Consider the following 26328-nt stretch of genomic DNA (forward strand, 5'->3'; position numbering starts at 1 on the left):
ATAAACCTTTTCTAAGGTTGGTGGTTTTTTTTGTTTTTGGTTTTTTTTTTTTTTTGTTTGTTTGTTTGTTTGTTTTATAGCAGTGAGTAGAAGGCCACTTAGCTTAGTTTTGGACTATGCCATATCTTGTTCCCCTTATTTTGTTTTCTGTTTTCTGCGTTATATCAAGTTTGCTCTGCTTATTTCTCTGCCTGCAGAAACTGCAAGGTCACTAAGTAAAGGAGGAATCCCTTGAAATGAGCTTAGCTGGTAATTATTACAGCAACTCTACCCTAGTGAAGGAAGCTCTCTGTGATTTCTTTCAGTAAGGCCAACTTGAGCAGCAGTCAGCAGGACTTGCTGGCGATTGAAGACCCAGGAAGGAAATGTTCTCTTATTGATAGACCAAATGCCTGGGTTGCTGAAATCATCTGTTGTGGAGAAGAGATGTGCCACCAGCTGACTCGGTGCTTGTCAATTAGGACTGAAGCATGTCTGCACTGTGGAATGCTGTCCTATGTTTTACGGGCTCACCGGGGTATAGGGATATCAATATAAGCAGCTTACTGAAATAATCAGTGCCATCTTCTGTGGCTGTGTCTTGAGTTTGTGTGTGTGACCACTACAGCTTTCTTCAACTGCTGCTGGCCTTTGCTAACAGGAACGGGATTTCCACAGGTGGTGGGTTGCCCAGGAGATTTAGACACATAAGCCTGAAATAATGCACTGTAAGTGCAACTTTTTTTCAGTCAGCATGTTAGTCGAGCAGTTTTATATTTACAATACCTATTTAAAATGTGTTTTTTTTAGGACTTCAGCGTTAACACAGACAAACAGAGGTAGAGCTGCAGAAGCACTTACCGCATGGTATTCAGTACACTTTGTGTTTTGGTAGTACATAGGAAGAGAAGAGGCATCCTGGGGGTAGTGTGGAAGATGTTGGTTCTTGTTCTTTCTACATGAAATGGTCCCCAGATCCCTATGGCAGTTTCCAGTAGGGAAGAATGATCTTCTGTTACCTCCCCTATGCCTCCAACAAACCAGCAGTGAGCTGCCTTTGCTTTGCAGGTATCAGAATACATAGAAGTCAGGAATAGTTTCCCTTTGTCTTATCAAGCATTATTTTGTCATTAAGGATGATGAAGGTTTATTTTAATTATGGCAAAATAGACTTTTTGGCTACCTTATACCTACTGAAGTAAATTATCTATTGACTCTGGACTTATGAACTGTCTTGAACATGCACCTCAGAAGCAGTCTGTTTTACTTGGCATGAATAAGAGTAGAAATAAACAGCATGATTTTTTTTTTTTTTTTTTTCCCTCTGCAGAGTTGACCCCTGAGGAGAAAGCCATGAGAATTGCCAAAGCTATGCGTAAGCAGTCATCAGAGGTAAAAGAGAAATGGGAGAACCTAAATGCCAGTGCCACTATCTGGCAGAAGCAAGTGGACAAAGCATTAGAAAAACTGAAAGACTTGCAGTGTGCCATGGATGACCTCGATGCTGACCTGAAGGAGGCTGAAAACGTGAGGAATGGCTGGAAACCTGTGGGAGACCTGCTCATAGATTCATTACCAGATCACATTGAGAAAACTACTGTAAGTGTAAATATTCCTAGGGAATATTTAGCCTGTGTGAGTCACACCCCTCAATTTTACCACCCTTAATGGTGTCAAATATGTTTACTGTATACTTAAATTCTTATGTACAGTTTATACTGCTCTTCAAAGACTAGATTTTAGGTCACAAGGAAAGTCCATTACTGTGCCACATTCACTATCAGCTGTGATTGTGTGATTGCATAAGCATGTGTGATTTAAATTGGAAAAAAAAAAAAAAAAAAGTTGTAGAATTCAAATATTTTCCACCCAGAAATACTGTCCAACCCACTGTGAGGCTATGGGTGTGTTTGAAGCTTTGTCCAAGTACTAGAATATGAGCAAGTTCAGTCAGTTATAATCCTGATAGATGACAGGAGCCTCCTCTCCTTTTTGTAGCGGTGAATTGTCAGATCTGTTTGTCAATCACATATAGCTCTCCTCTTTGAAAAATGTTTAGAGTTCTGTTAGTCATACAGAAGTTTTTACTTAGTTTTAATTCCTAGTCCATAACTTTCATGAATTTTACATGTGTTGTCTATCTGAGCACATATAAGTGAAAATTTGCTTTTGCTTTAGGTTGGCTTCTCTTAAGGATTATTTCAAAGGTAAGAACAAACACTACAGTATAGTGCTCTCACAGGCATAACAATTCTTTCAACAAGGGTTCCAGGCCACTCATGCAGGGCTCAATATCCCAAAGCACCGCTGCCCATGACAGTTGTCATCCTTTGCTTAATTGCATGGGTTGGACTAGGGACCCAGTAATGCAAAACTCTCCAAATAAGCAATACCTTCTGATAACTATTAGCCAGGAAAGCTGACCTGAAGCAGCAAAATGCTTGAGTGAATGCCTGAATAGGAGGCATTCCAGTAGAACATGCAGGTACGCGTTTGCTTTTTAATTAGTATGATAGAGGAAATAGCTATTTCAGGCAAACTTAGCAAGCTTCTGTTTCACAAACACAACTTTTCAGTTTTCAAGCTCAAGGATGAATATGGAAAAACATTAGAGGACCCTGGGGTCATGTACTTGACCATCTGTGACTTTAGCACGGGAAGCTGGTGTTGGAAGAAAGAAGAGCCATGGCTTGCAAAACGTTTTGTGGAACTATTCTATTTGTTTACTGCAGCCTGTGGACCTATATGAACTTCACTCAGGGCTGCCTTATTTCACATGTATCAATGGAAGCATCAGCATTCTCCAAGCTTAGTTGCTACTTCAGGTTTAATGGAACCTAAAATCTTTAAAACAAAGGTAGTCAAAGCTGATTTACGTCTAGAGTGTGGTTGATTTGCAAAGAGAAATGCATCTCCTCCTCCACCTCTTACATTTTAATATTGATACCAAAATAAACACGAAGCTGCTGATACTGAATAGCTCTTTATTCTTATATTAAGAAGCAATTTGTCATACTTTGATAGCTTTTTCTGTAAAGAAAAGTAAAGCAAAAGCCTTTTAGATTTTCATAGCTGTGGAAAAAATGAAACATCTGCTAAAGTAATACGGTCCTGCTGGCTGTCCAGAAGTCAGACACTTACATCTTGCCAGTAGGTGCCATCTGTTCCTGGCCCTGATAAGAGAGGTTTTTAAGGGAGGTAAATAATTGAATTGTCCAAAGAAAATCTTTTTTTCCAGTTGTTTTTGGCTTGTTTCATGATGTTTAGTCATTTGTAGGATTGAACAATTAAGTGCTCACAGCAAGAAAGACATTTGATGCATCTTTTCAACTGTAACTAAAACTTGCATCAGTTTTGTCTTAATGCTGTATTTAGTTCCATTTGATTCAATAAACCTTTTTTTCTTCTTTTAATCATTGTAATACTTTTGCTTTACGGTTCTAATCAGGTAAAACATTGTATTCCTTTACCTTAGAAGATACATTCCTTCATGCTTTGCTAATTCAATAATAGTTTTTAAATTGAATTGTTGTCAGCTGCTTTATACTGGAAAACTGCAGTTACCAGACATAATTCTTTTTAAAGAGCTCTTGACAGTGATTGTACTGCTATAGTTCCTGATAGAGTATTGCCTATTTCTATTTGAAAGGAAGGGGTCTAAAGCCATCTGACACCACAAAACACCTTACTGAAATTGTAATACTCTACTTTAGTGGTGGAATCTGGATGTGGACATTTGGGTAAATTTCATGCCATTTTATTTTTTTCTCCAAAGGAATAGGTAATAAGAATATTGAAATGAATGAACTTTCCTTGCTGAAGAAGTCTGGAGTTGTGTATCATTATGTAGTGCAAGATGCCACACTGTGCAAGTTGGCACCATGTTGAGTTTACTGTGGCTTTCTTGCTGCTCAGGTGTCCATAGAGCATAAATGTATGTCTCTTACTTTTTTAGGCTTTTAGAGAAGAAATTGCTCCCATCAACTTGAAAGTTAAAACAGTGAATGATTTGTCCAGTCAGCTGTCTCCACTCGACCTTTATCCATCGTTAAAGATGTCTCGTCAATTAGATGATCTTAATATGCGGTGGAAACTTTTGCAGGTATTCTTCTGAACATGTGCATTAGGAGTGGGGTATGGTGGGGGATGCTCCTCACTCTCTTCTGTTCTCCTAAAAGATGCATTATTACTGCTCATTTGTTATTTCTGTCTTTGAGTTGTTACTCAAGTAGTACAAAAGTCACAAAGAGAACTCTTTAGTTCTGTGGCTTGACCAATAGCTTTTCCTTTCAAGCTGTCTCAGCAGTTTACTCACTCAAGAGACTGCATTAATCTCTGGAGGCTAGTGGGAACTATTATTGCATGCTTTGCTACATGTCATAGCAGTATTTTTACTGTATAAATCATTGTTACTGAAAACCCATGTGCATATTCCTGTTATGTTTCCAGTGTCTGCAGGGAATTTCACTAAAAATTACCTAAGTATTAGTAGATCTGTAATGAAATGTGAGTAGTAGAACATTTAGCTAAAAACAGAAGAGGGTATGCTGTGAGATTCGTAAAGCTTAGTTATGATTATTGGTGCTTAAATGGTCTGAGAAAGGTAAATCAATGTGCCTGATTACAGTTTAAACTTACGAAGTTTTTCACTGAACGATTTAATGAAGTTTCTTACATTAGTTAAAGTTCATTTAACAATCTTTGCACTTTCTCTCTTTTGTTTTTTTTTGGTTTGTTTGTAATAAATATTTATTGTGAATGTGCTGCTATTTATTTATTTGTCTGGCTCTTAAGAGTTATATGAAGTATCTGAAAGAATCAGGGAAAGGATGGAGAATGTTGCCTCTCTAGCTGAGGGCATTACAGCAAAACTTTTAAAACTCAGGCGTCAGCTTCTGGGCTCATAGGTCTGAATCTGTCTCCCTTGAGAGACAGAATTATAAATATAATTTGTTAATGGGTTTCTCTTTTTTTTTCGCTCCTTAACTTGAGTTAACTAAGCAGCCAAACTGCTGCTGGATGTGCTAGTGCAGTTTCAATTAGTAAACCAGGGGAAATCGTGTCAGCCAAAATAGTCTGTGTTGGAAAGGCACTTTGAGATCAATACAATCAAATGACGACCTGCTGACTATAGAAATTTGGACAACAGAAGGGCTGGGAGGAGGTCAGAAACTTCAGTGGTCAGCTAAAGTCACCATGAAACCGCTATTGTTCGTTATTGATCTGCACTACTTTCATAGGAAGACTGCAAACGATGAAAGGGACTTTAATTAAGCAAACAAATATATAAAATGTAGCTTTGAACAGGTGGATAACAAATAAGTGCTATGGCAGAATGAAATCTTAAATGTGCTTAACTAAAAATAAGTGCACACCAGTGTTTTTATAGCCATGGACCTGGTGTTACAAAGTAAATTTTGTAAATACGTGTTTGTGTGTAGGTGTCTGTAGAGGATCGCCTTAAACAGCTGCAAGAGGCACACCGAGATTTTGGACCTGCATCGCAGCACTTTCTCTCCAGTAAGTTCTTTGAATTAATTGATGCATTCGACATATAACTGTACAGGAGGTTTTCACAAACACTGCACATTGCTTACTGCCCTCCAGGTTTCCCTCTGACTTGAGGCACAGAAAGTTCCTTTTCCGCATTATCTACCTCCCTGATTTTTTGCTGGGATATTTCATCTTCATCATAACTTCACTGATATTCTCACTAGTATACTTTCCTCGAGGGTCACTGCAGTATCTTGCTGAATTATGATTGCATCCTTGTTCATTTTCTTCTTTGTCCGCTGTTTGCTGTAAGGTCTGACCTGTGGCTGCTCCAGGGTCTTTGTGTTCACAACCACATCTTCTCATCTCGTGCTACCTCTGTCTTCAGTTTCCCCCTACACACTAGTTGGGATGGCACAAGGCAAGAGCTGGCTGGATTTTGCAGACTAGACCATTATTATTATGCACTTCATGTCATAAATTCCTAGAATTTCACATAAAGGGGTGGGGAATTCAAAGTTGAATCACTTCCTTTTGAGACAGATCTATGCGTCTTTTTCTATTTAGTAAAAATTTCAGAAATATAAACCTAGAATCTCCCATTATGGCTAGAAGAAGGCAAAAACAGATGCTGTGTTCCCTCTTTCTCTCATCTGATGTGTTCAATAAAGGAAGATATTTTGTGATATCGAGATCCTTGTTAATTTTCTGACCTTCTAGCTTTATCTGCCATCATCAGAGCTAATGATACAAAGGTTAACACAAGTAGTTCTGTTTTTTGACAGAAGGCTTCAATAATAAAAATTGTTGCAAATTAACAAGACATGAATATAAAAACGACCAGCTCTGTCTCAGAAATTCTCAAGTATGTGCCTATATAGCTAAACAGTTCATATAATTTTAAAACATTAAATAAATCTTGTTTTCTTCTTGAGCTAAGTGATAACAGTGTTCTTATTTTGAATTGACAAACAATTTCTCAGTAAACAGGGTAAGCAAATTGCAATGTTTTTAAAATATTACAGCAGCTATGCAAAATCAAGGTTCTTTGAGTTACTTCTCCCTTTTTTTAAGTTGACAGGAAAAAAACACAAATAAACAAAAAAAACCCCACAACTGTAAAATTACTTTTTTTTTTTTTTTCTTTTTTTTTTTTTTTTTGCTATATAAACCTCATTAGAAGTATACTATGATGTTGCCATGGTGGGTTTTGTAGCACTCACAGTCTCAAACTTTTAACTTTGACGTGGACAGTGCACCTGTGTAATAATTTGTTAAAAAGAATAGAGGTACAAAGGTAGCTTTGACACTGTTGAAAAATGCCAGATTAACCATTTGGGAGAGTAGTAGGTATTGTCTAATGTAAATTGATTAGGAAGCACTGTAGGGAAGATGCATTTTCCCCTACTCTAACTGGTTTCTTCAGTCTTGTGTAACTGTTACGGATGTTCACTTCTCCTCTCCTGGACCAATGGAAAAATGCAGGTGACTGAGCTGAAAAAAAAAAGAAAAAGAAAAATGAGTGTAAGAGCCCACATGTAAAACAAAGAAGCCTGCCAGACAAGGTCGGTTTGTTTTGTTTGGCCTGGATCATTTCCTTCATTTGGTTTACAGCATGCCACAACAAATACTTTCATTCACAAAACTGAATGAGTGGTAAAATGCAGTGGGAGCTGGTTGCAAGAGAATGTTGGAATTGTGTAAACTGCCTTTGTTGCTGGATAAAACGTCCATAGAATTGCATCCAAGGAGACTATGCAATACCTTATCAGCATGCCTCAGCCTTGCTTAGGGCATCTTCTCTAGGCTTAAGGGGATGGGGAGTTCAAGTGATGAACAAAAGTTGAGAGGGGAAAGTTTCCAGAATGCACGTTTTTAACTACTGCAAAAAGCTATAGCCAAGAACCACAGCTCTGCAAAAACAAATAGTATGCAGTTATCCATTTAATTTAAAAAAAAAAAAAAAAAAAAAAAGACAAAAACAAAATACAAGCAATCTCTTCACCCCCCCCCCAGACAGCAGCAAAAACTTCTTAAAAATTCTATTTCGAGAGCTTGAACTAAGCAGTGTTACAGAAGTTAATACCTACAACTTCATGTAAAAGTCTGTTAAATGAAAGTTAGAGACAGTAACTTTAAAAGGAAAGCAATAAAGAAATCATTAAATCCAGAAAAATTAAGGTTTTATCCTGACAGGTTGGAATAGCGCATATTCTAAATCAAATTTTTCAAACCTTCGTTGTAACCTTAAGTGACTTCTAACTATGAAGAACAGGCAAGGCTGTAGTCTGAATAATATAACCTCAAACTCCTAAAACTAAAATTATGATGTGATACATCTGTCTCATACAAATCTTTACCTCCAAAGTTGCACTTTGGAATTAAAAGGCAGGTTTTAATCTGGGCCATCCTGAATGGCAACTATTTTAGGTTGGTATCACCTACCTGTTACTCTTCCTGCAAACCTTAACAAGAAACCACAGCCTCTGCACCCACCAATCTCATCTGATCTGCTCCCAGTTGCCATTTCATCAGTAATTTGTGCTAGCAAAACACCTGTTTCTACCTGTTCATCAGACTCCATCCCCTTAATCCTGTGATTTCCCTCTGCTTTAGCTAGTTGTGTTTCTCTAATAAATAAACACAGTAAAGTGTTTACTACTGCTGATGGAGTTCTTGGAACACTGAATTTGTGGATTCATCCAGTCCATCATGAAGAAAGTGCTTCAGGATATATATTTTTTATTTTTTAATTATATAATATTGTCCTCTCTTCTCGTGATGTAGGAGACTGATCTAGTGCAATTTTGGAGGCCCCTGCAATGCACGATGGTTTGCTGAATCATTTCTCTCCTCCAGTCAGTGTTAGGCTGACTTTAATTGCTCCTCTTTTCATTACTTTTGAGATGGAAAATAAGCTCCTTGCAATTTAACTACTGATCCATAAATTTTACACATCCTTATGGATGAAGGTGAAGAATCCTTATAACCCATTATTCTCTGGAAAAAAAAAAAAAAAGAGAAAGAAAAAAGAATGTTTTATTGTTTCCTGCCTTCAGAAACTAACTTCATTTTTCTATAATTTCATTTATTTTCTAAAGCCTGAGATCTATGTCCCTCTATTTTATTTCTTGTATTCTTTCTCAGAAGAATCCACAAACATCCATGGAGTGCTGGCTCCATATGGTCCCTAACAAATGGCCTAGGCCTTCAAGTGTCCTGCTCAAAGCATCCAAGTGGTGTTCAACCTTTTACTAATACCTGCAGCCCTGCTGTTGAGTGCCAGAATCAATAACTACTCTGCTCAGTTTTTATTGAGAACCTGTTTATAGAAAAGAATGGGAATTCTATTTTACAGAGGTTTGTGCAGTAGAGAAAAGTGGCACTGCTTTTAGAAATTTTGTTCCCAAATAAATAGAGTATGACTCAGTCCATAATAATTAGCAATTTAATTTATTAAGGTTTAGTCCATATCTGTGTCAGTGCAGAGTATCTATAGCCTGTCCTAGCACAAAAATCATACATTACTGTGGCCAGGTTTTTCATTCTGGTTAGAAGACATAATTAGTGTAGTTACCCTAGCTGCCATAGGTGCCAAATTGCAGCATTAAAGAATGAAACTTTTTTTTTGTTTGTTTGTTTTTCAGCATTGTGAGTACCTAAGATTATTTTTTAGCTAAATACCTCTATTTGAGCATTTAGATATTACTATGTATTTCCATTAACAAGTAATTCAGTCTTACTGCAAACATTATTTTCTTCAAATAATAGTATGACATTTCCTCTATTTTTTCCAGTGAATAATGATAGAATCATAGAATCATTTAGCTTGGAGAAGACCTCTAAGAGCAACAAGTCCAACCATTAACCTAGTACTGCCAAGTTTACCACTAAGCCATGTCCCTAAGCACCACATCTACACATCTTTTGAATACCTCCAGGGATGGTGACTCAGCCACTTCCCTGGGCAGCCTGTCCCAGTGCCTAGCAACCCTTTTAGTGAAGAAAATTTGGTTCAAGTAGTTTTCCAAATAGTCTTCTCAGTTAATCTGTCTTTCAGTACATTAATGTTTCTTAACATACAAACCATGAAATTTTGTATGGTCCAGGAAGATGTCACAACCATTAAAATCCTCAGGAGACAGCTGGGAAGAGGGTGAGCCCCCCTCTCTGCAGGAGTACTGGCATGTGGGGCTTATGCTGCTTGTACAGGTCTTGGAACAGAAGAGAGAGTTACTCTCAAAAGTACTTTACACAGAGGGATAAGCTCAAAAGTGCTCTCTGCTTGCAGGGAAACTAGATCAACTATGTGTTTTAATTACTTGAGATCCATCAAGCCTGCATCTCGTTTCACCAGGTTTTTAAACGGGGGTGTTAGTGCTTAAGAGTAGGTAATCTGTTTTGAAAGAGAGAGTGTGTGTGTGTGTGTGTGTGTGTGTGTCTGTCTGTCTGTGTGTGTGTGTATGTGTGTGTGTGTGTCTGTGTGTGTGTGTCTGTGTGTGTGTGTCTGTGTGTGTGTGTCTGTGTGTGTGTGTCTGTGTGTGTCTGTGTGTCTGTGTGTGTCTGTCTGTGTGTGTGTGTGTGTTCAGTATAAATTCATCCTATTGTGATGTTCCGTTAGTTATTTCTACATGTTCTTTTAATTTCTGCTTCTACAGCATGTTCAGTAAAGTGAGTTTCTTCTGTGATAAAACCCTAATTAATCAGACACTATTCTGGTAGTTTCCAGTAGGCCTTATGGTTCTTCATAGAATCATAGGTTCTTTGTAGGTTCTTGTGGTTCTTCACTAAATAGCCACTTTTAAGCCATGCACCAGAATACTTTTTGGCATGAAGACTTTCCCCTTTTATCTCTGGGATCTCTAAGTGAATAGAGTAGTGTCGTGCATGACTTTATGCCTTTTGCAACATGGTGTACAGAAGGCTTCTTGGTGTTACAGATGATATCTGTTGATTTATCTTGATGACTTGTATAAATCCTGCTGTTCAACAAGGAGTGCAAAGACAGGTTTTGTGGCTGTTTGTTGGCTGTACAGTGTTAATCAATATTAATCTGAATTGCAAATAGGAGCAAAGGGTTGTAGCAAACGGTAATAAGGTTGATATTTCTCCTTTTTGTTCTGTTGTTAAATATTAATTACAGCAGTGGAGGTGTTTATTTTCAAAACTGAAGCTGATGATAAGTCTTTGAAGGTAGGAAAAGCACTGTGTCCATTTTCTCTGGATGGATAGCTTGCTTGTTCAGAATTTATTATCCTTCTATGAAGTAGAATCACCACATTTGTTTTATTTTGAGCTTGACATCAAATAGATGCCTGAAATCACCTTGATAGATTGCAGTCATTTCCTCCAGCTGATTTTCTAATTACTGAAAGTTGTCTGGAAAATTATAGCTGTTCCCATTTAATTTATTGTAACTGTTTTAATTGTAAAATAAATAAATAAATATAGTTTTCTTTTTTTTTTTGACAGGTGTTTTCTAATAATCATCTTCTGCTTATTTCCTCAGCCTCAGTACAGTTTCCATGGCAGAGATCTGTTTCACATAACAAAGTGCCCTATTATATCAAGTAAGTTTGCCTTGTTTCTTTATAAGCTTTCCTTAAGCAAAACAGAGGGACTTATCACCATAACCTAGTAGAAAAAAAAAAAGTATATTTCTAAGAGGTAACTAATTAACTATTAAGGTAACTATTAAGGGTCTGTCTACATGTTGTTATGCTACATACACTATATATTTTCATGTTTATTGCTTTTTCTTTTTTTTTTTTTTTTTGCATGCTGTATCATTTTGAAATATGTAGAAATAAAATCAAACAGTAACCAAAACCCCTGCCTCAAACATAAGAAACAGCAGAGACGCTCCAGTGTAACATGGTAGCTTTATTCAAACTAAGCACATCCTTATTAGGGTGGCTCATCCAGAATATGAACTCTAACAGGAAAGGACTGAATACATAATGCATTAGCAGACCGTGGTGGTGACTAATATCTGTACAGACCATTATTCGTTTTGTGCAGAATTCCCACAGAAAGCTACATTTTGGTTGTCTTCCTGTCATTTTCTTTACTTTTAGGAAGTTTTTATAGCACATAATCAGTGTAAATGTAAAATTAATGTAAACATAGAGTAAAAACTTACACAAATCTTGATTACCAGAAAGAATCATTTAGATATTTATTTAAAAAATAGTAAGAAGTAATTAGTTTTCAAGTAATCGATTTTGATGTGCTCTACTGGGAGCAGTAAAACTTAACTTAGTTTTTCTCATTCCATAAGCATTTATTTATGTACTGTTTGCCTGTACTTTAAAGGTCAAAGACTGCAGCTTTGAGAAAAAAATAGCTGTTTGCTAGAGAGGTAAATGAAATTTTAAGAAGGTACAGTAAGCCAGACCCAGAGCTGTTCATTGTAGGCTGAAAGAAATCTGTGTTAAAATGTTATCGGTTTGAGTTTGGAAAAAAGTAATTTAAGTCTGTAGGATAACTGTGAATTGGTCCTGCAGATAGTTCATTTTAAAAGAACATTGGTGAGGACTTTGTACTATAACATATTGCTCTGTCATAGATCTGAAAGCCACATTTTGCATTTCAAATAATCTGAGTGCTTGAGAGCTCTGAAAAGTAGGTAATGGTAATTCTTGTTTTTTATCTGTGTCAATCAAATCTGTTGTCATTCTTGAAATGCGACAGTTGTTTTTAAACTGTGATCTGAAGTTGCTTTTTTTTTTTTTTTAACTGTGCAGTAGATAACTGGAAAAATGAAAAACTTGCTGTGATGATCCTTGAGTTTTCTATAGAAAAGTTTGCACCTCTGCTGACAAATTCTGCAGGAGGTTACAGAATGCTGTGACATGGGGCTCCCCTCCCAGTCCCAAGGGAGTCTCTTCCCAGGAAGAGAAGGGGGCACAGGTTGGATGTAGAGTCTACCCAACTCTGGACAGCAATGCAGTGGAAATGATCACACCTGTAACAATTCAAAAAAGACTTTGAAGTTTCAAAATACAGAGAGTAAGAGGAAAACTACCCTGAAATATTCTTAGTTTTCGAATGAGGCCACTTGAGGCTGAGAAATAAATCCCAGCATCTCTCCAGAAATAGTGTGTTGGTTCTTTTTAATGATCTTGCTCAGGAAGTTTGGCAGTGGGGCAGAAGTGTAGGACTATTTCTCTAATGACTGAGGCCTTCACATAAGTAAAGACCACTGTTTTATTTTGAGAATGGTTTTAATGAAGTCATCAGACTGCTGCATCTCAAAGACTTTTCCAGTAATCTGGCCCTATCTGCAACATGCTAAGTGTTGCTGAAATGATATCTTGATGCTTGTATCTTGAAAGAGAAGAATTATTTTACGTGTAACTGGTAGGATTTTTTTTTTAATTATTCTTATTTTTAAAAGCATGGGGAGGAATGCTGAATATCAGTAGCTCTATGGTCTGACAAGCAGACTGACACTGGCAGTTTCCTTCATTTCTTCTTGTGTACCAATCTGAATTTCAGTGTTGGCAGCACAGCAGTTAGATAAAACATAGAGTGGTAGAAAATAAAATAGAAAAGAAATGATTTCTGAACTTCACTTGTTTTGGTATGATCAGGCTGGAGAGTACTCTTAGCTTTAAATAGTCTTCAAACTTTGTCTGTTCCCTGATTTCAGATATAGAGGAGATACAGAAAATTTCAGATATAGAAGAGAGGAAAACAGTGCTGACATCAAACCTAAACTGATTGAAGCAACTAAATGAGCTTTTGTAATCCAATTCAAGAGGATAGTCAATGAGATTTAATGATGGTGTTTGTTTTTTTTTTTTTTTTGGGGGGGGAGGTAGAAGCAAAACAGAAAAAATGCAAGAATTACCTTCTTACTTTTTATTTAATTACTTAATTTTCATATACTTCTTATGTAATTATTACTAACATATTTGATGTAACAAACAAACAACATACGTAGAAGGAAAATTTATGATGTGTCTCAGTAATTCATATAATTTGGTATCAGTCATATTTACTGTTTTTATGGTAAGATTTTTATGTTCAGTGAGGGACTTTAAGGTGCCAGTTTTTCATTTTAAGGGATAAGGAAGAAAAACATAAGAACAAGGAAGATAAAAGTGTGATTCAATGATTGGTGAAAGAAAACGGAGAATTTCTGAAATAAATAAAATAAGTAAATTAGTTTTGAAAGTGAAAGAAATGCCAACTGAAATCAGACTTCTTTAATTCTGAATAGGAACATGCACTTTTCTTAGTCAGCGATAAATTCATACCTTTACTCCATTTGGGTTGCTTTTTTGTGAATGCCCTTGAAGGAGAAAAGTTAAATATTTAGAAAGTGACATAGCTGCAGAAGATGATGCAGTGGTACTTTTGCTAAGATGAGTGCTTAAAAAAACCTGTATTTTTTGCAGTGTTATTGCATGTAGAAAAGGTTTTAAAAAAACTCTGCAGTTGAGAGAAGGCAGGAGGCAGTACTTTAGGTAGCAATGAAGCTGTAAGGAGGATGTCAGAATGATGCAAGATGTCTGTATTTTCAGATGAGCAGCATTTATTCTGTTTGTTTCCCGAGGCTGGTGGTAAATTGCGTTTACATGCACAGAGAGAAGTGTCTTGGAGAAAAAGGGCCTTAGTGTGCCAGCACACGGTGGTGGCTTTGGAGAACAGTTTGTTCTTCCCACCCCATTTATTAACCATTGGTGCATCCGCTCCCTCTGCACTTGTATTTAATCAGGTAACAGAAGCACATGAAAGATTACAAAACCCGTGTACAAACTCCTCTGCCCCATAGGCTCAGACAGAGGCAATTTGAGTTAGGAGCATTTTGGAAAGGACTCTGCTGGAAGGAAGAGGGATTCATAATTTATTGAGACCAGGTTTATAAAGGTGCATGCACCCTGTGCTACTGCAGATATTTAGTTGAACTGAGCTTACAGAGACGATTTAGCCTCTTTTCTCCTCTTGAATATGCAAATCAAATTTGCCAAGTGGCTTTACCTCTGCTAAGGTGATTTTATTTAGTCCTGTTTTTCTCCTGCTTGATTTTTTTTTCATAATGACAACTGATAAAGGCTTTTGTATTTCTGTAGTCTGAATCTCCTCTGTAGCAGTAGAATTCAATCAAAACACAAATCTGTAAAATCTACATTCTCTTGAAAAAATCTTAGTCTTTCATGCTTTGTAAAAGAGAATGGGACTAATGATCTGTATGGAGGGGAGACAGAGCACAGCACGCATGGTATTTACTAATGCACTCTTAGTAATTAAAGTGTTAAGTTTGGACAAATGGTTTGGCAAACATGCCATTGAATGCACCTTTCATAGGCTGGATTACAAAGGTTGGAGAGTTAATAAGGAGTGTTCTCTGCTGTTTTTCATTTACAACTATTTGAATTGCACAAATAAGACATGTTTGGCCATACCAGATAATGAAAAAAAAAAAGCCTATGTAACATAGCACTTCAATAAAAATGTTCTGAGAAGAAACAAGAAAAAAGGAGACACTATATATGATCTTTAAGCATCTTTGAGGAATGCATGATTCACTGAAAGGAATATTCATTCAGAAAACATAATTACCCTGGCATTCCTCAGTGTTGTTCATTTAACTGTAATTTAAGTGTGCTTCAGCTGTGTACTGTTCAAGGCTGTAATTTATTAGATATTTGCACTGTGCAGAAGAAACAAAAGGGAAATGCAAAAAGGGTCACAGTAAGTTTAATCTCATGCAGGGCATTTAATAGGGAGAGCAGCTTCTTGGTGTAATCATTAAATTGATCCATATCAAACTCCATCGTCACCTTGGTTACTTTTCTATCATCCTGTGAAGAGTCTGGAATCATCAAGGTTTTCAAAATCCTGTTTTATCACCTCCTATATCATGTTCAACTTTATGGGGGAAAGGAATAAAATGCTTTCTGCTCCTAGATGTTTTTTTTTCTTTCAAGACTGTTCAGGAAATCTGTCCTGATGTTTGTTTTATGTCTGTGTAGGGAAGAGGAGAAATAATGAAACTGGGAAATTTAACTCTTATACTAGTTGTAACCATTTTTAGAAGTATTAAGAAGTATTTCTTTAGAGGGAAGAATAAAATAATTTGCAGAAAGAGCTAATACAAGTTTCAGTTTTTGAGAGTTTCTTCAATTACCACTTGCTGCACTGGTCTTCATTTTCTATTAGAGAAGTGCAGTAGCACATTTTCTCTGGAGAGATTTCAAAATATCTGCATATAAATTGCTCCACCAACCTCTAAAATACATTACCCTTGCAATGCATTATGCTGACTCTTTTTCACCATAAAACAGTACTTTCTAATGGGCTTAAAAAAAAAAAAAAAAAAGTGGGGGAAAAAAAAAGGAAGTATACAGTATCTGGATAAAACACCATGACATTTATAAAGCAGGGATGTTGTTCTGCCTTTTGAAACTCGGCAAGGGCAGCAGAGTCAGAGCTCTGAGTGCTACAGGTTCATTAGAGATCAGTAAAGGTTCTGATTTCACTTAATGTTTTGGGCTAATGGCTATAGGAGCAAAAAGCTTCTTAACATGGATCCCAGAGTACAGTTTTATTACCAGCCCTTGTCTTGCTTGCCAGTGACTATCAACAAAGATACAGGCTTTGTCCATACTAAGAAGTTATATAAAAAGCCTTCTGTCTTTCTCGTTTACTTTCTTTTAGACAAAAAGTTAAAGATTAAATTGATTTTTTTTTTCTCAAGTCCATAGACAGCTTGAAACAAATGGAGATGTGCAACTTGCTCCATTCATTTCAAGAGGATTGTTCTCTTATTTCTAGAGATCATAAGTTAAATGCTAACTGCGTGTTAGCTCTGAATTTGCAGTCAGTGAGTGTTTTTAATGGGGATTATATTTGTCAATTATAATTAGAAAGCTGCCAGGAAATATAATGGATAAGAAGCAGATTGTAAGGGTAAATGTTTCTCATTTAAGCTTTAGAGCAATTCATTAATACGTTTTTAAAAATTGAAATATATCTATAATGTTTATTTTCTAGTTATTTAAGATTACACAGATACATTTAGGCCTTTTAAAATTACATTGCTTTGTCATCAATCTATTCATGGATGCATGTTTTGCTGTGTGGCTTTATATTCATAGAATCATAGAGTGGCTTGGGTTGGAAGGGACCTCATAGATCATCTAGTTCCTACCCCCTGCCATTGGCAGGGATGTCACCCACTAGGCCACATCCAGCCAAAAAAAGCCCCAAAGCCCCATCCAGCCTGGCCTTGAACACCTTCAGGGATGGGGCATCCACAGCTTCTCTGGGCAACCCGTGCCAGTGCCTTACCACCCTCTGAGTGAATAAATTCCCCCTTGTCTTATCACTATCTGTCTATGTTGGTAAGTGTTGGCAGAAAAGACCTGAAACTCTCTTATTCTGAGTAACTCAGTCCTGTGGTACTAACCAAAAAATAACACTAAGTGAATTAACTTGTGACTTAGTCAGGGAAACACTTCTAATTCTTTCCTAACTGATCCAAGTTGAAAGATGTAATATGTGCCACCACTTGTGCTGCTGTTCTGCAGACCAGCTCACTTGTGTCATAGCAGAAATGCCTTCTTACACCAACTCCTGTGTGCAGAATGAAACCTCATATCCTGAGCTCCTGTAGACCTCGGAAAGACCTTTTTTTATGCACTTCCATTTGTATGCAAGATGACTAATGAGCCCAGTTGTTTTTTACTAATACTGAACGCAAATATCACCTTATTCTACAAGCTCCTGAAGCTGAGTACTCATGAGAGAAGGTGCTCCTTGGTGTGGGTGTCACAGCAGCAGCCACCTAACAGTCTCATCGTGGTCATGCTGCTCTCTGGTATTAAAATGGTTTTCAGTCATCTCACTGTGTCTTAGTTTGAATAAGAGAAACATCAGTGACCATAAAGGGATTTTCTTCCAAAGGAGCAGTGGAAATACTGTAAATCTCCCTTAACAAAAAATACTGAATGAATTTATTATAATAAAGCAAAGAACAGTACATATACATGCCATGTTGTCACTGCAGGCTGTAAATCTGAACCAAATATGTAGGCATGCTGCCACATGACATACCCTCTGTTTGGTTTCTGTAATGTGTATGCTAGCTATGGTTGTGCTACACTTACACTAGCATGGTTGCAACTGCCAAGAATTGTTTCGCTATGGTTCTCATAAATCACTAGAACTGGAGTAATGAATCAGATCAATTGATTTAAGAAAAATGAACGGGAAAAGAAATCTTGTTATTCTGGTTTCTTTGTTTTAATATCAGTTGCCCACATATAAGCAGTTTTTCTTCCTCTCTGGACTGAACAATGAGCATGTGAACATTTGCATACCAGGTTTAAATCATGGAGGTAGAGTATTTCCATTGTGAAATTATAGGTGCATCTAAACAAAACTGGACCTTTTATTTTGTTTGTCCTTGAATTTATTTGCGTACGTTAATTGGAATATTCTTGGCAATGCATTCAGTGATTTTGTAAAAGGTTCTAAAAAGCTGTTGAAGTGAATAGGGTTCTGATGGCAATAAAATGAATATAATTTCTACTGTATCTTCTTTATGAAAAAAAAAAAAAAAAAAAACTGGAGCCTTTAGACTGAAATTTCTTGGGTATCTTTAGCTCAAAGATCAACTTCTAGTGGGTGACAACACATCGTCCAATTATATGAAGATTCTGTTTCTAAATCTGCAAGTTGAGGAGTATCAGACTTTAAACCATGAGGACCGGAGTAAACGTGGTTGCTCTGTTAATGCTGGTTGGTGAAACCTGGGGCAGAACTGCCACAATACTTGCAAAGAAAATGAAGACTTTGTATAGATTGGTCTGCTCTTCCTTAAATGCCTATCTTGAGTTTTTTCAGTTCAGTGAGATGACTAAAAATGATGAACTTTCTCAGGAATTTTGACAAGTTATCATGTAGAATTCTTTCCCCTCCCAGCATCATTCCAAATTTAGGTTTTGATTAGCTTTCTCTGCAGGCTAAGTTTTCTATCGTTGAGGGTTACAGATTGTATTTTTCTATAGAAAAATACAGAAAATAACATTTTCCACAGTCTTAGTAGAGGCTAACAGGGCTGAATTTTCTGAAGACTTCCTGTATTCTCTGTGTGGTGAAATCAATCCATCCGATTCTCACTAATTGCCTTCTGGACATATCAGAAGTTAAATAGACTCCAGAGGAATTCAGTTGGAGCTCTCTGTGTGATGTAATAAAACCATTTTGCTTGGAAATCTTCAGAAAATGATTAGAGCATTTTTTTATTTTATTTTATTTTTTTTTTTGAGAAAAATGAGTACTGATTTAGTTGCTTACCTAGTTTTAGCTGTTTCTGGTTGTGGTAGGGATGACACTTTTCATGCATCCGTGTAAAAGAGATATAAAAAAATGTGTGATCTTGCTTATTATGAACTTTCTCTTTCTCGTAGGTCTCATGTATGTTGTTTGTGTTTACTGAGCAAGGTATCAGAGAAGCAAGGGAACACTGCTTTTACTCTCTGGTCAGAAACTGATAGGCAGTTAATTAGTTACTTAAAGTTAAACAGATTGATTATTGATTAGGTTAGATGTTTCACTGGAACAGGCTTCCCAGGGAAGTGGTGGAGTCACCATCCCTGGAAGTCTTTAAAAGACGTTTAGATGTAGAGCTTAGGGATATGGTTTAGTGGGGACTGTTAGTGTTAGGTCAGAGGTTGGACTCGATGATCTTGAGGTCTCTTCCAACCTAGAAATTCTGTGATTCTGTGATATGTCATGCGTTTGTATAAAAAGGAGCTAGAAGGTCCTGATCAGAAAGATCTCCCCTAGTCAAGTCCATCTCATCTGTTCCAGATCATCCAGTATTGTAAAGTTTCTAAACAAGTTCTTTAGGACTTCATCTGCTTGCATTAGGAACACAAAAGCTGCTGTATCTACAGCAGGGAAAGATGGATGTTTTTTTCAAAGAACTGCTTTACAAACCAAATCACGAGAAAGCACTTTGTCTTTCATACCTCCAGTTTTAAGCGCCTAATAAAATGACTCCTTTGTCTAGCAATTTTATTTGTAGCATGGAAAGGTTAGCTGCACACCCATTTTTTTTCTTCCTGTGAAAATCAATTTGTAAATAGAAGTCCCTGCGTATTATGAAACTGTTATCAAACAAAACTTTGCATTAAGAAATGTCACTCTAGAGACTGATTCCAACCCTCCTTCTCCCTCCCCCCACCCTTTTTTAATAGCTCTTTTAAAATTTGCAGTCACATTTTTTTCCTTCAGCCCTGTCCTGTGTAGTCTTGCTTTAGTGCCTCAAAAATGAAGCCTAATCCATGGAATAGATTCAGTGGAAGTACTGACCCTGCCTGCAGCAGTGGTGTTGCTGCCTCCTTTGACCTGAACAGGCTGTTCAGTTGGTGATTCACTCACTGTAAGCCCATGACTCTTCTTTTCTGGATTCATGTATGAGATTGCTCAGCTCTCATGGATGTTTTCTCTCTAGTTGCTTTGGGATGAGTCTGGCACAATCACCTTCCCCTCATGTAGTCATTTAGCAGCTATCGGGTAGTACTGGCTCTTGGGGAATTGTGAACAAGCCCAGACTCTCTCTCCTTTTTTCACTTCCACCGGATGATGCTCATTGGGGTCTCCTAACTCATCTCAGAGAATCCCCGTGACAGGTAGCTACCATAGGTGGCACGTGAAAGAACTGAATGAAAAATTTTAAGAGGACTTGAATTTGCACGTTTTTCACATACATTGTTTACACTAATATTTTAACATTTAAAAAGGTGAAATATATTTTTATGTATACATACATAAAACATCCATTGTAGTACTGCTGTTTACCTTCACTCTCAACAAAGAAGTTTGAAGGTCTTTTAGGTAAAAGCCTTTCCTAAGGAACTACAAGACTTTTTTTCTACTTACAATGTCAGCAATAAAATCACCAATCTTGGATTGTTTTTTCTTTCTCTCTCTCTTCCCCCCCTCCTCCTTTTCCCTTTTTATCAGAGGAGTTGAGATTAAAACAAGCTTTATTAAACTGATCACTTATTGGATCAATTACTGTGGACAGTTGCAATGGCTTTTGTCAACACAAACCAATTTTAAATGGCTAACATAACAGTGGCATGTCACTTAACATAATAGTGCAGATATTTGGCATCTTCAGGACTAGTTTTGGGATTATTAAGTAAGTCAATCGTTACAAGCCATCATATTATATTTGTTCCTCTTTCTAATATACTGTAATTTGTTCTATACCAGGGCTTGTGAGAGTGCAGTTGGTTGCCTTTACCTTGGCACTGCACCAGACCCAAATACATCCAGGGAAATAATTGTATATCTACTTATTTTTTGAAATGACTTTTCTGGACAAGGCTAAACATAATGCTGTTTTAGAAGTGTCTTTCTAGAGCGGCAATGGTATCATGCAGTGGTGTTATCACACTGAAACCAAAGAAAACTTTCAGCCTAGGAAAGAAAGTCTGCTTAGGCAGGGTTTAAATACGTAATTAAAAGTAGGAATGTGTTCAAATGTAAGTATGTACTTCCTCTCTCTTCTGATTTGGGGAGAGTTTACTATAATATTTTGAAGTTGCAATGTCTAACAGAAGATGTAGTTTTGCATGTTGCCTAAATCTCTCTTGTTTAAATGTAATCATGTGCAGGGCTTTTCTTTTTTTTTTTTTTTTTTTTGTTATCTACTAAGGAATAATCACAAAGAGGGGAAAGAGGATTTATACCTTCTGAATTAATTGGTAATACATATTTGTCTGTGAACTTCCATGAAAACCACCTCACAAAGTTGTGATGGTGCCAGTATACAAGTGAGATTCATAGCAGAGAGAATTCAGCCTAGTGACAGAGAGAAACTGACTGCAGAGACCTAGACCAGACCCAAACCTGGAACGGTCACACTGGTGTACAGAATATAAACCCAGTCTCATATCCTCTGTGCAGAGGCACAGTGCATGCACTTTCCAGTAGTGTATCTCAAAAGGGTAATGTAAAGGCCTTTCAGCCCTTTCTTGGTTTGGAGCCTCCTCTGCTTTGTGGTATTTGTTGGTGTGAAATTATTGTGCACCCACAGATGCACAGCCATTTGTACCAACTGAAGATAGAGTCCACTACATTTAATGAAAAAGTGTCAACCAACTACATCTGTATGTGAAAAATGTGTGCATTAACAATTTTTAAGTAGAAACAAAGCTGAAATAAGCTGTGTTCTGTGCTCATTATTCTTAAGTCTGCTAACCTGGCATCATTTCATTTTCGTTATTAACTTTTAAAGTGAGTGCTATGATCTTTTTCGCTCAACTTCTCTAATTAATTTTCTCAGAAATCTAATTCAAGTGTAAATATTTCAAGGGAAGACTGTGCAATCATTCCAACAATTTATATTCAGAAACATGCAAAATGTGGCACGTGGAACAAAATTCAAGATTTCACTAGGTCTGAGGTAGTATGCATTATGACCCCTATAGCAGCATACGTGAAACCTCGGTGAATGAAAGCAACAGTACTAAATGGTGGGTTAATTGATGCTGCCTATTCAATCTCTGTTCTGTGAATACTAGCATAGAGCACAGCCCCTGAATTAAGATAGTCTGGTAAAGTGTGAGACAAGTGGTCAGGCTTTCCATTAGATGTGTTGCAGGTAAAACTTAAAAATTGTTGTATGTATTCTGATACATGTCTTCAGGTATGCAGTGGAATCTGAAGTAAAACCTCAATGTTTTTTATTTTTTAACGTGTGTTTTACGAATGTTTTTATTGTGCTGCAGTAACAGGAAGTTTTGCATTTTTATCTTATTAATGTGCTTCAGCTTCAGAGTTCAACAGATACAACACTTAGAATAAAATCTAATGTTAAATATGGGTGGCTATCATCTAACTTTGTGACTAAAAACATCAAGGAGCTGAGTGGCACAAATCAGGTCTTCCAGCTAAAGATCTGATGGATTTCTTCCCTTTCGAAAGCAAAGTTAGAATATCCCTTTTTTTTTTTCTTTTTTTTTTTTTTTTTTCCCCTCTCCTTTTCATGTGTGTATATATATGTTACCTGAAATTTTGATTACTTTATTCCTTTATAGTCATGAGACACAGACAACCTGTTGGGATCATCCTAAAATGACTGACCTGTTCCAGTCCTTAGGTGAGTACATTTCTTAAAACAAAGCACTACATGATATTCATGCCCTGAATGAGAGCTTGGATTGTTGACCCACCTCTGAGTTGTTATGACCTGTATGTCACAGCATTTCCCAGTCTGCTGTGATCAGACTTACTTTGCACAAAACCTACTGCCTTGATCATGTCACATCCATTGCCTTTTGGTAATTTTAATTCTGAAAAACATTTTCTGACACTATGCTTTAATGTATTATCCTATTTATTTCTATAAAGTCCACATTGGGTTGTCCAATGATGTGGGCTACCAGTCTGGAGTGAACTGATTTTTGTAATATATCAGAGCCAGCTATGCTGTCAGTGAAGGCTAGGCCATATTATGATACAACTAGTTCAACATGCCTTACTAACGTATGCATTTACTGGGAAATCTCCCTTTCTGAGGCATGGAACGATAAAATACTGTTAAGTGAGGGAAAATAAATTACTGTACCTATCAGTTTCTAAAGTAGAGTTTAAGGTTGTCTGACAACTCCTTTCAAAGCAGTGTTAACAAAGTCATGTCATAGAAATAATCAGTTAAAGAGCCATTTTTTCTTCTTTACTGTGACCTTTGCTGCCCTCTGTCTGAGATGTAAAATATTTGAGAGATGTACTGTATTTGAACACTCATCTGAAATCTATTCAGCTCTACATAATACACATGTAAAGCTCTATCGTATGGATATGTGTTATGTGTGCCAAGATAGTGTCAGGATTTCTGATGTGCCAATCTCTGAGGGCCCAGCACTGTCTGAACAACAAGGTCTTCCCTGCAGGTGGATTTTTTTTTTTAACAATAACTTGTCAGTTGTTTTTGTTTGTTCTGATATATGCTATTAATTGATTGCAGAGAAAAATAAGGGATATCAGGCTTTTTAAAGTATGTAACACTGTGAAAATTTATATATGATGGAAACTTACAGACTCTCTTTTTAGGGCTGCTCACATTTCTGTTCTGCTCTTTCAGCTGACTTGAACAACGTACGCTTCTCTGCCTACCGTACAGCTATCAAAATCCGGCGACTGCAGAAAGCACTGTGCTGTGAGTTTTGCCTTTGAGACAAATCATTTCTCTACAGTACTTGCAGAAGGGATGGTCAGCTTGAACTTTGTGAGATTCACATTTAACAAGGGGCCAGTTACATCCTTGACAGATTGTCAGACAACAAAATGGCAGGAAGAATTCCCAGTAATAGGTATTGTTGTCACAAATAAATGAAGTCATTGACTGAAAAGAAGGGCTACAGAAGGTAAATGATACGGGGTGAAATGGAATTCCCTTTGATAACAATTTGAGAAGTGATAGGCAGATCAATACTGAACCTCTGCCTATTGCATTCTGTTCCTCATACAAGGTGATACAATCTAGTCTGAAATGATTTGAGCTAAAATCTTGATCTTTGACATGAAATCAGATATTTTATATTTTAGAGAATTAAATTCCATTTTTTGAAGTGTTTACTACTGCTTGATTTAATTTTGAAAAGAATCCTCTCTCTCAGAGAGTATATCTTGCTGTGTTAACGTTAGTTAAAGAAGAATTTAGGCCTCTTGAAGTGCAAAGTTATAGGGTATGGATCTGTATGGTTGGTTATGGGTAGTTGGTATTGCTCTACATTTTAATCATACAAAGGTACTACAACAAAACAAGCTGCTTTTATTAACAATAATAGTATGTGCATGTATATTGGGGGGTGTGGGGAAGGGTCTCAGACAGGAAATAAGCATGTATTTAATATGGATCAGTGTCTGTGTGCTTCTGCCCAGACCTGTGTTGGCATTTTTCCCTGTTCTTAAGTAATCTAGTAGTTCAGCCACAGTTTACCCTGAAGAGTAGATAGATTGTGTCAGCAGGAGAAGATAGATGTCTATTGAGTAGGTGCAGCTGTCTAAACTATTTTTCATAGAATCAGAGAATGCTTTAGGTTGGAATTGAACTTAAAGTTCAACCTCCCTTGCCATGGGCAGGGACACTTCCCACTAGACCACCTTTAAATTTAAAGCCATTACCCCTTGTCCTATTAATGCATGCAATTGTACAAAAGTCCCCCTCCAACCTTCTGATAGGCCCCTTTTAAGTACTGGAAGGCTGTTATAAGGTGTCCCTGGAGCTTTAATTTCTCCAAGGTGAACAACCCCAACTCTCTCAACCTACCTTCACAGAAGAGGTGCTCCAGCCCTCTGCTTATCCTCGTGGGCTTGTTCTAATACTTCCATGGCCTTCTTGTGCTTAGGGCCCCAGAGCTGATCATAGGACTCCAGGTGGGGTCTCACAAGAACAGAACAGAGGGGCATAATCACCTCCTATGTTCTGCTGGCCCCACTTCTTTTGATGCAGCCCAGGATACAGTTGGCTTTCTGCACACTGGTGGCAAGTTGGCAAGTGCACACTGGTGGTTCATATCAAGCTTCTCAGCAACAAACACCTTCTCATCAGGGCTGGTCTCAATCTACTCTCCACCCAGCCTGTATTTGTGTTTGGGATTGCCCCAGCCCAGATGCAAGACTTTGCACTTGGCCTTGTTGAACTTCACAAGGTTCACACTTGCCCACCTCTCAAGCTTGTACAGGTCCCTCTGGATGGCATCCCCTCCCTCCAGCTTGTCGACCATACCACACAGGTTGGTGTCATTGGCAAACTTGCTGAAGGTGCACTCAATTTCACTGTAAAGTATGTATCAACATATACCTAAAAAAAAGAACACAAAAACAGAGCAAGAAAGAAAAGTAAAAGTCTCCTTAGGCATGCTCCTCTCAGGAAGAAAGAGTGAAAAAACAGATTGCACGTGATGGATGCTAATCATGCTGCCTATTCCTGACAGGCATATGGATGCTCTAGCCACCTGTATAGAACAAACTTCACTTTCCTAACATCTAATATGCTTTGGGGAAGAACATACTTCCTGCCCTTACTTATACAGAAAATTATATCAATTTCTGTAATAACTGCAATAGTGAGTTCTCCTCATTCATAGATTTCAAAAGTGCCCTACTATCAGAGTGAATATTGTCTCCAGCTTCAGAGGGAGGTGGAAAGAGGGAAGCAGCAAAAGGTAAAGAAAATACTCTGGTTTAAAAGGGCCAGGAGTAAAACTGTCATCTCTGCAGATCCAGTCTGCCTTGTTATTTATGAAGCTGCTTGCTTGCTCCATCTCTGTCTTATGAGAGGGAGACTGAGAACCTGCTTTCCCTCATCACAACAGCCAAAAAACACTTTATTATGTGTGCCTATTTGACAAAGCATCGGTTTAATTTGTGAGAGCACAACAATGTGGGCTTTTAAGAAGGACAATATAGATTATCCACAAAGCTAAATTCTACAATATTTTTGTCTCTGAACAGAAATTCTCTAATATCTGGCAGAATTTAAAAAACATCTTGAAAAATATAATAAATGTTACTTTTTTCATTGCTTGCTTAGCAGATAATGTCTTATCCAGGAACAGGCGAAAATCCCTTTAATTGTGATGATTCTTGACCTGTTTCTGGTCCATGTATGGCTGCTGGGATGACCAAAACATGGCCTGTGCTAACACTTCCTCTCTGAGGAAGGGGAGAGTGATTAAGCAACATCTAGAATTATTATTATTATTATTATTTTAACTTTTTTTTTTTGTTGGTGGCCTTCTTTTAAGGTAGGAACAGGGTCATCTTCTGTGCCCCTGGCATTCATTCTCTGGTCTGAGTTATTTTAGTCTTCCATTGTAT

The 26328-nt window shown here is 37.3% G+C and overlaps 1 protein-coding gene across 3 annotated transcripts in view; it reads left to right on the forward strand.

The window, feature by feature from the left end:
• UTRN (utrophin) overlaps positions 1-26328 on the forward strand; it is a gene marked incomplete at its 5' end in the record, with an annotated part of 369309 nt that overhangs the window by 282682 nt on the left and 60299 nt on the right. For all 3 annotated transcript variants that reach the window (XM_084284598.1, XM_084284597.1, XM_084284599.1), the window contains 6 exons: positions 1310-1578; positions 3935-4081; positions 5421-5499; positions 10982-11042; positions 22542-22603; positions 23588-23662. In XM_084284598.1, the coding sequence (XP_084140724.1) occupies positions 1310-1578; positions 3935-4081; positions 5421-5499; positions 10982-11042; positions 22542-22603; positions 23588-23662 (693 nt within the window). The remainder of the gene's footprint in view (positions 1-1309; positions 1579-3934; positions 4082-5420; positions 5500-10981; positions 11043-22541; positions 22604-23587; positions 23663-26328) is intronic.

This window comes from Netta rufina (assembly GCF_964035555.1).
Source record: "Netta rufina genome assembly, chromosome: 3".
In the NCBI taxonomy this organism is placed as follows: domain Eukaryota; kingdom Metazoa; phylum Chordata; class Aves; order Anseriformes; family Anatidae; genus Netta; species Netta rufina.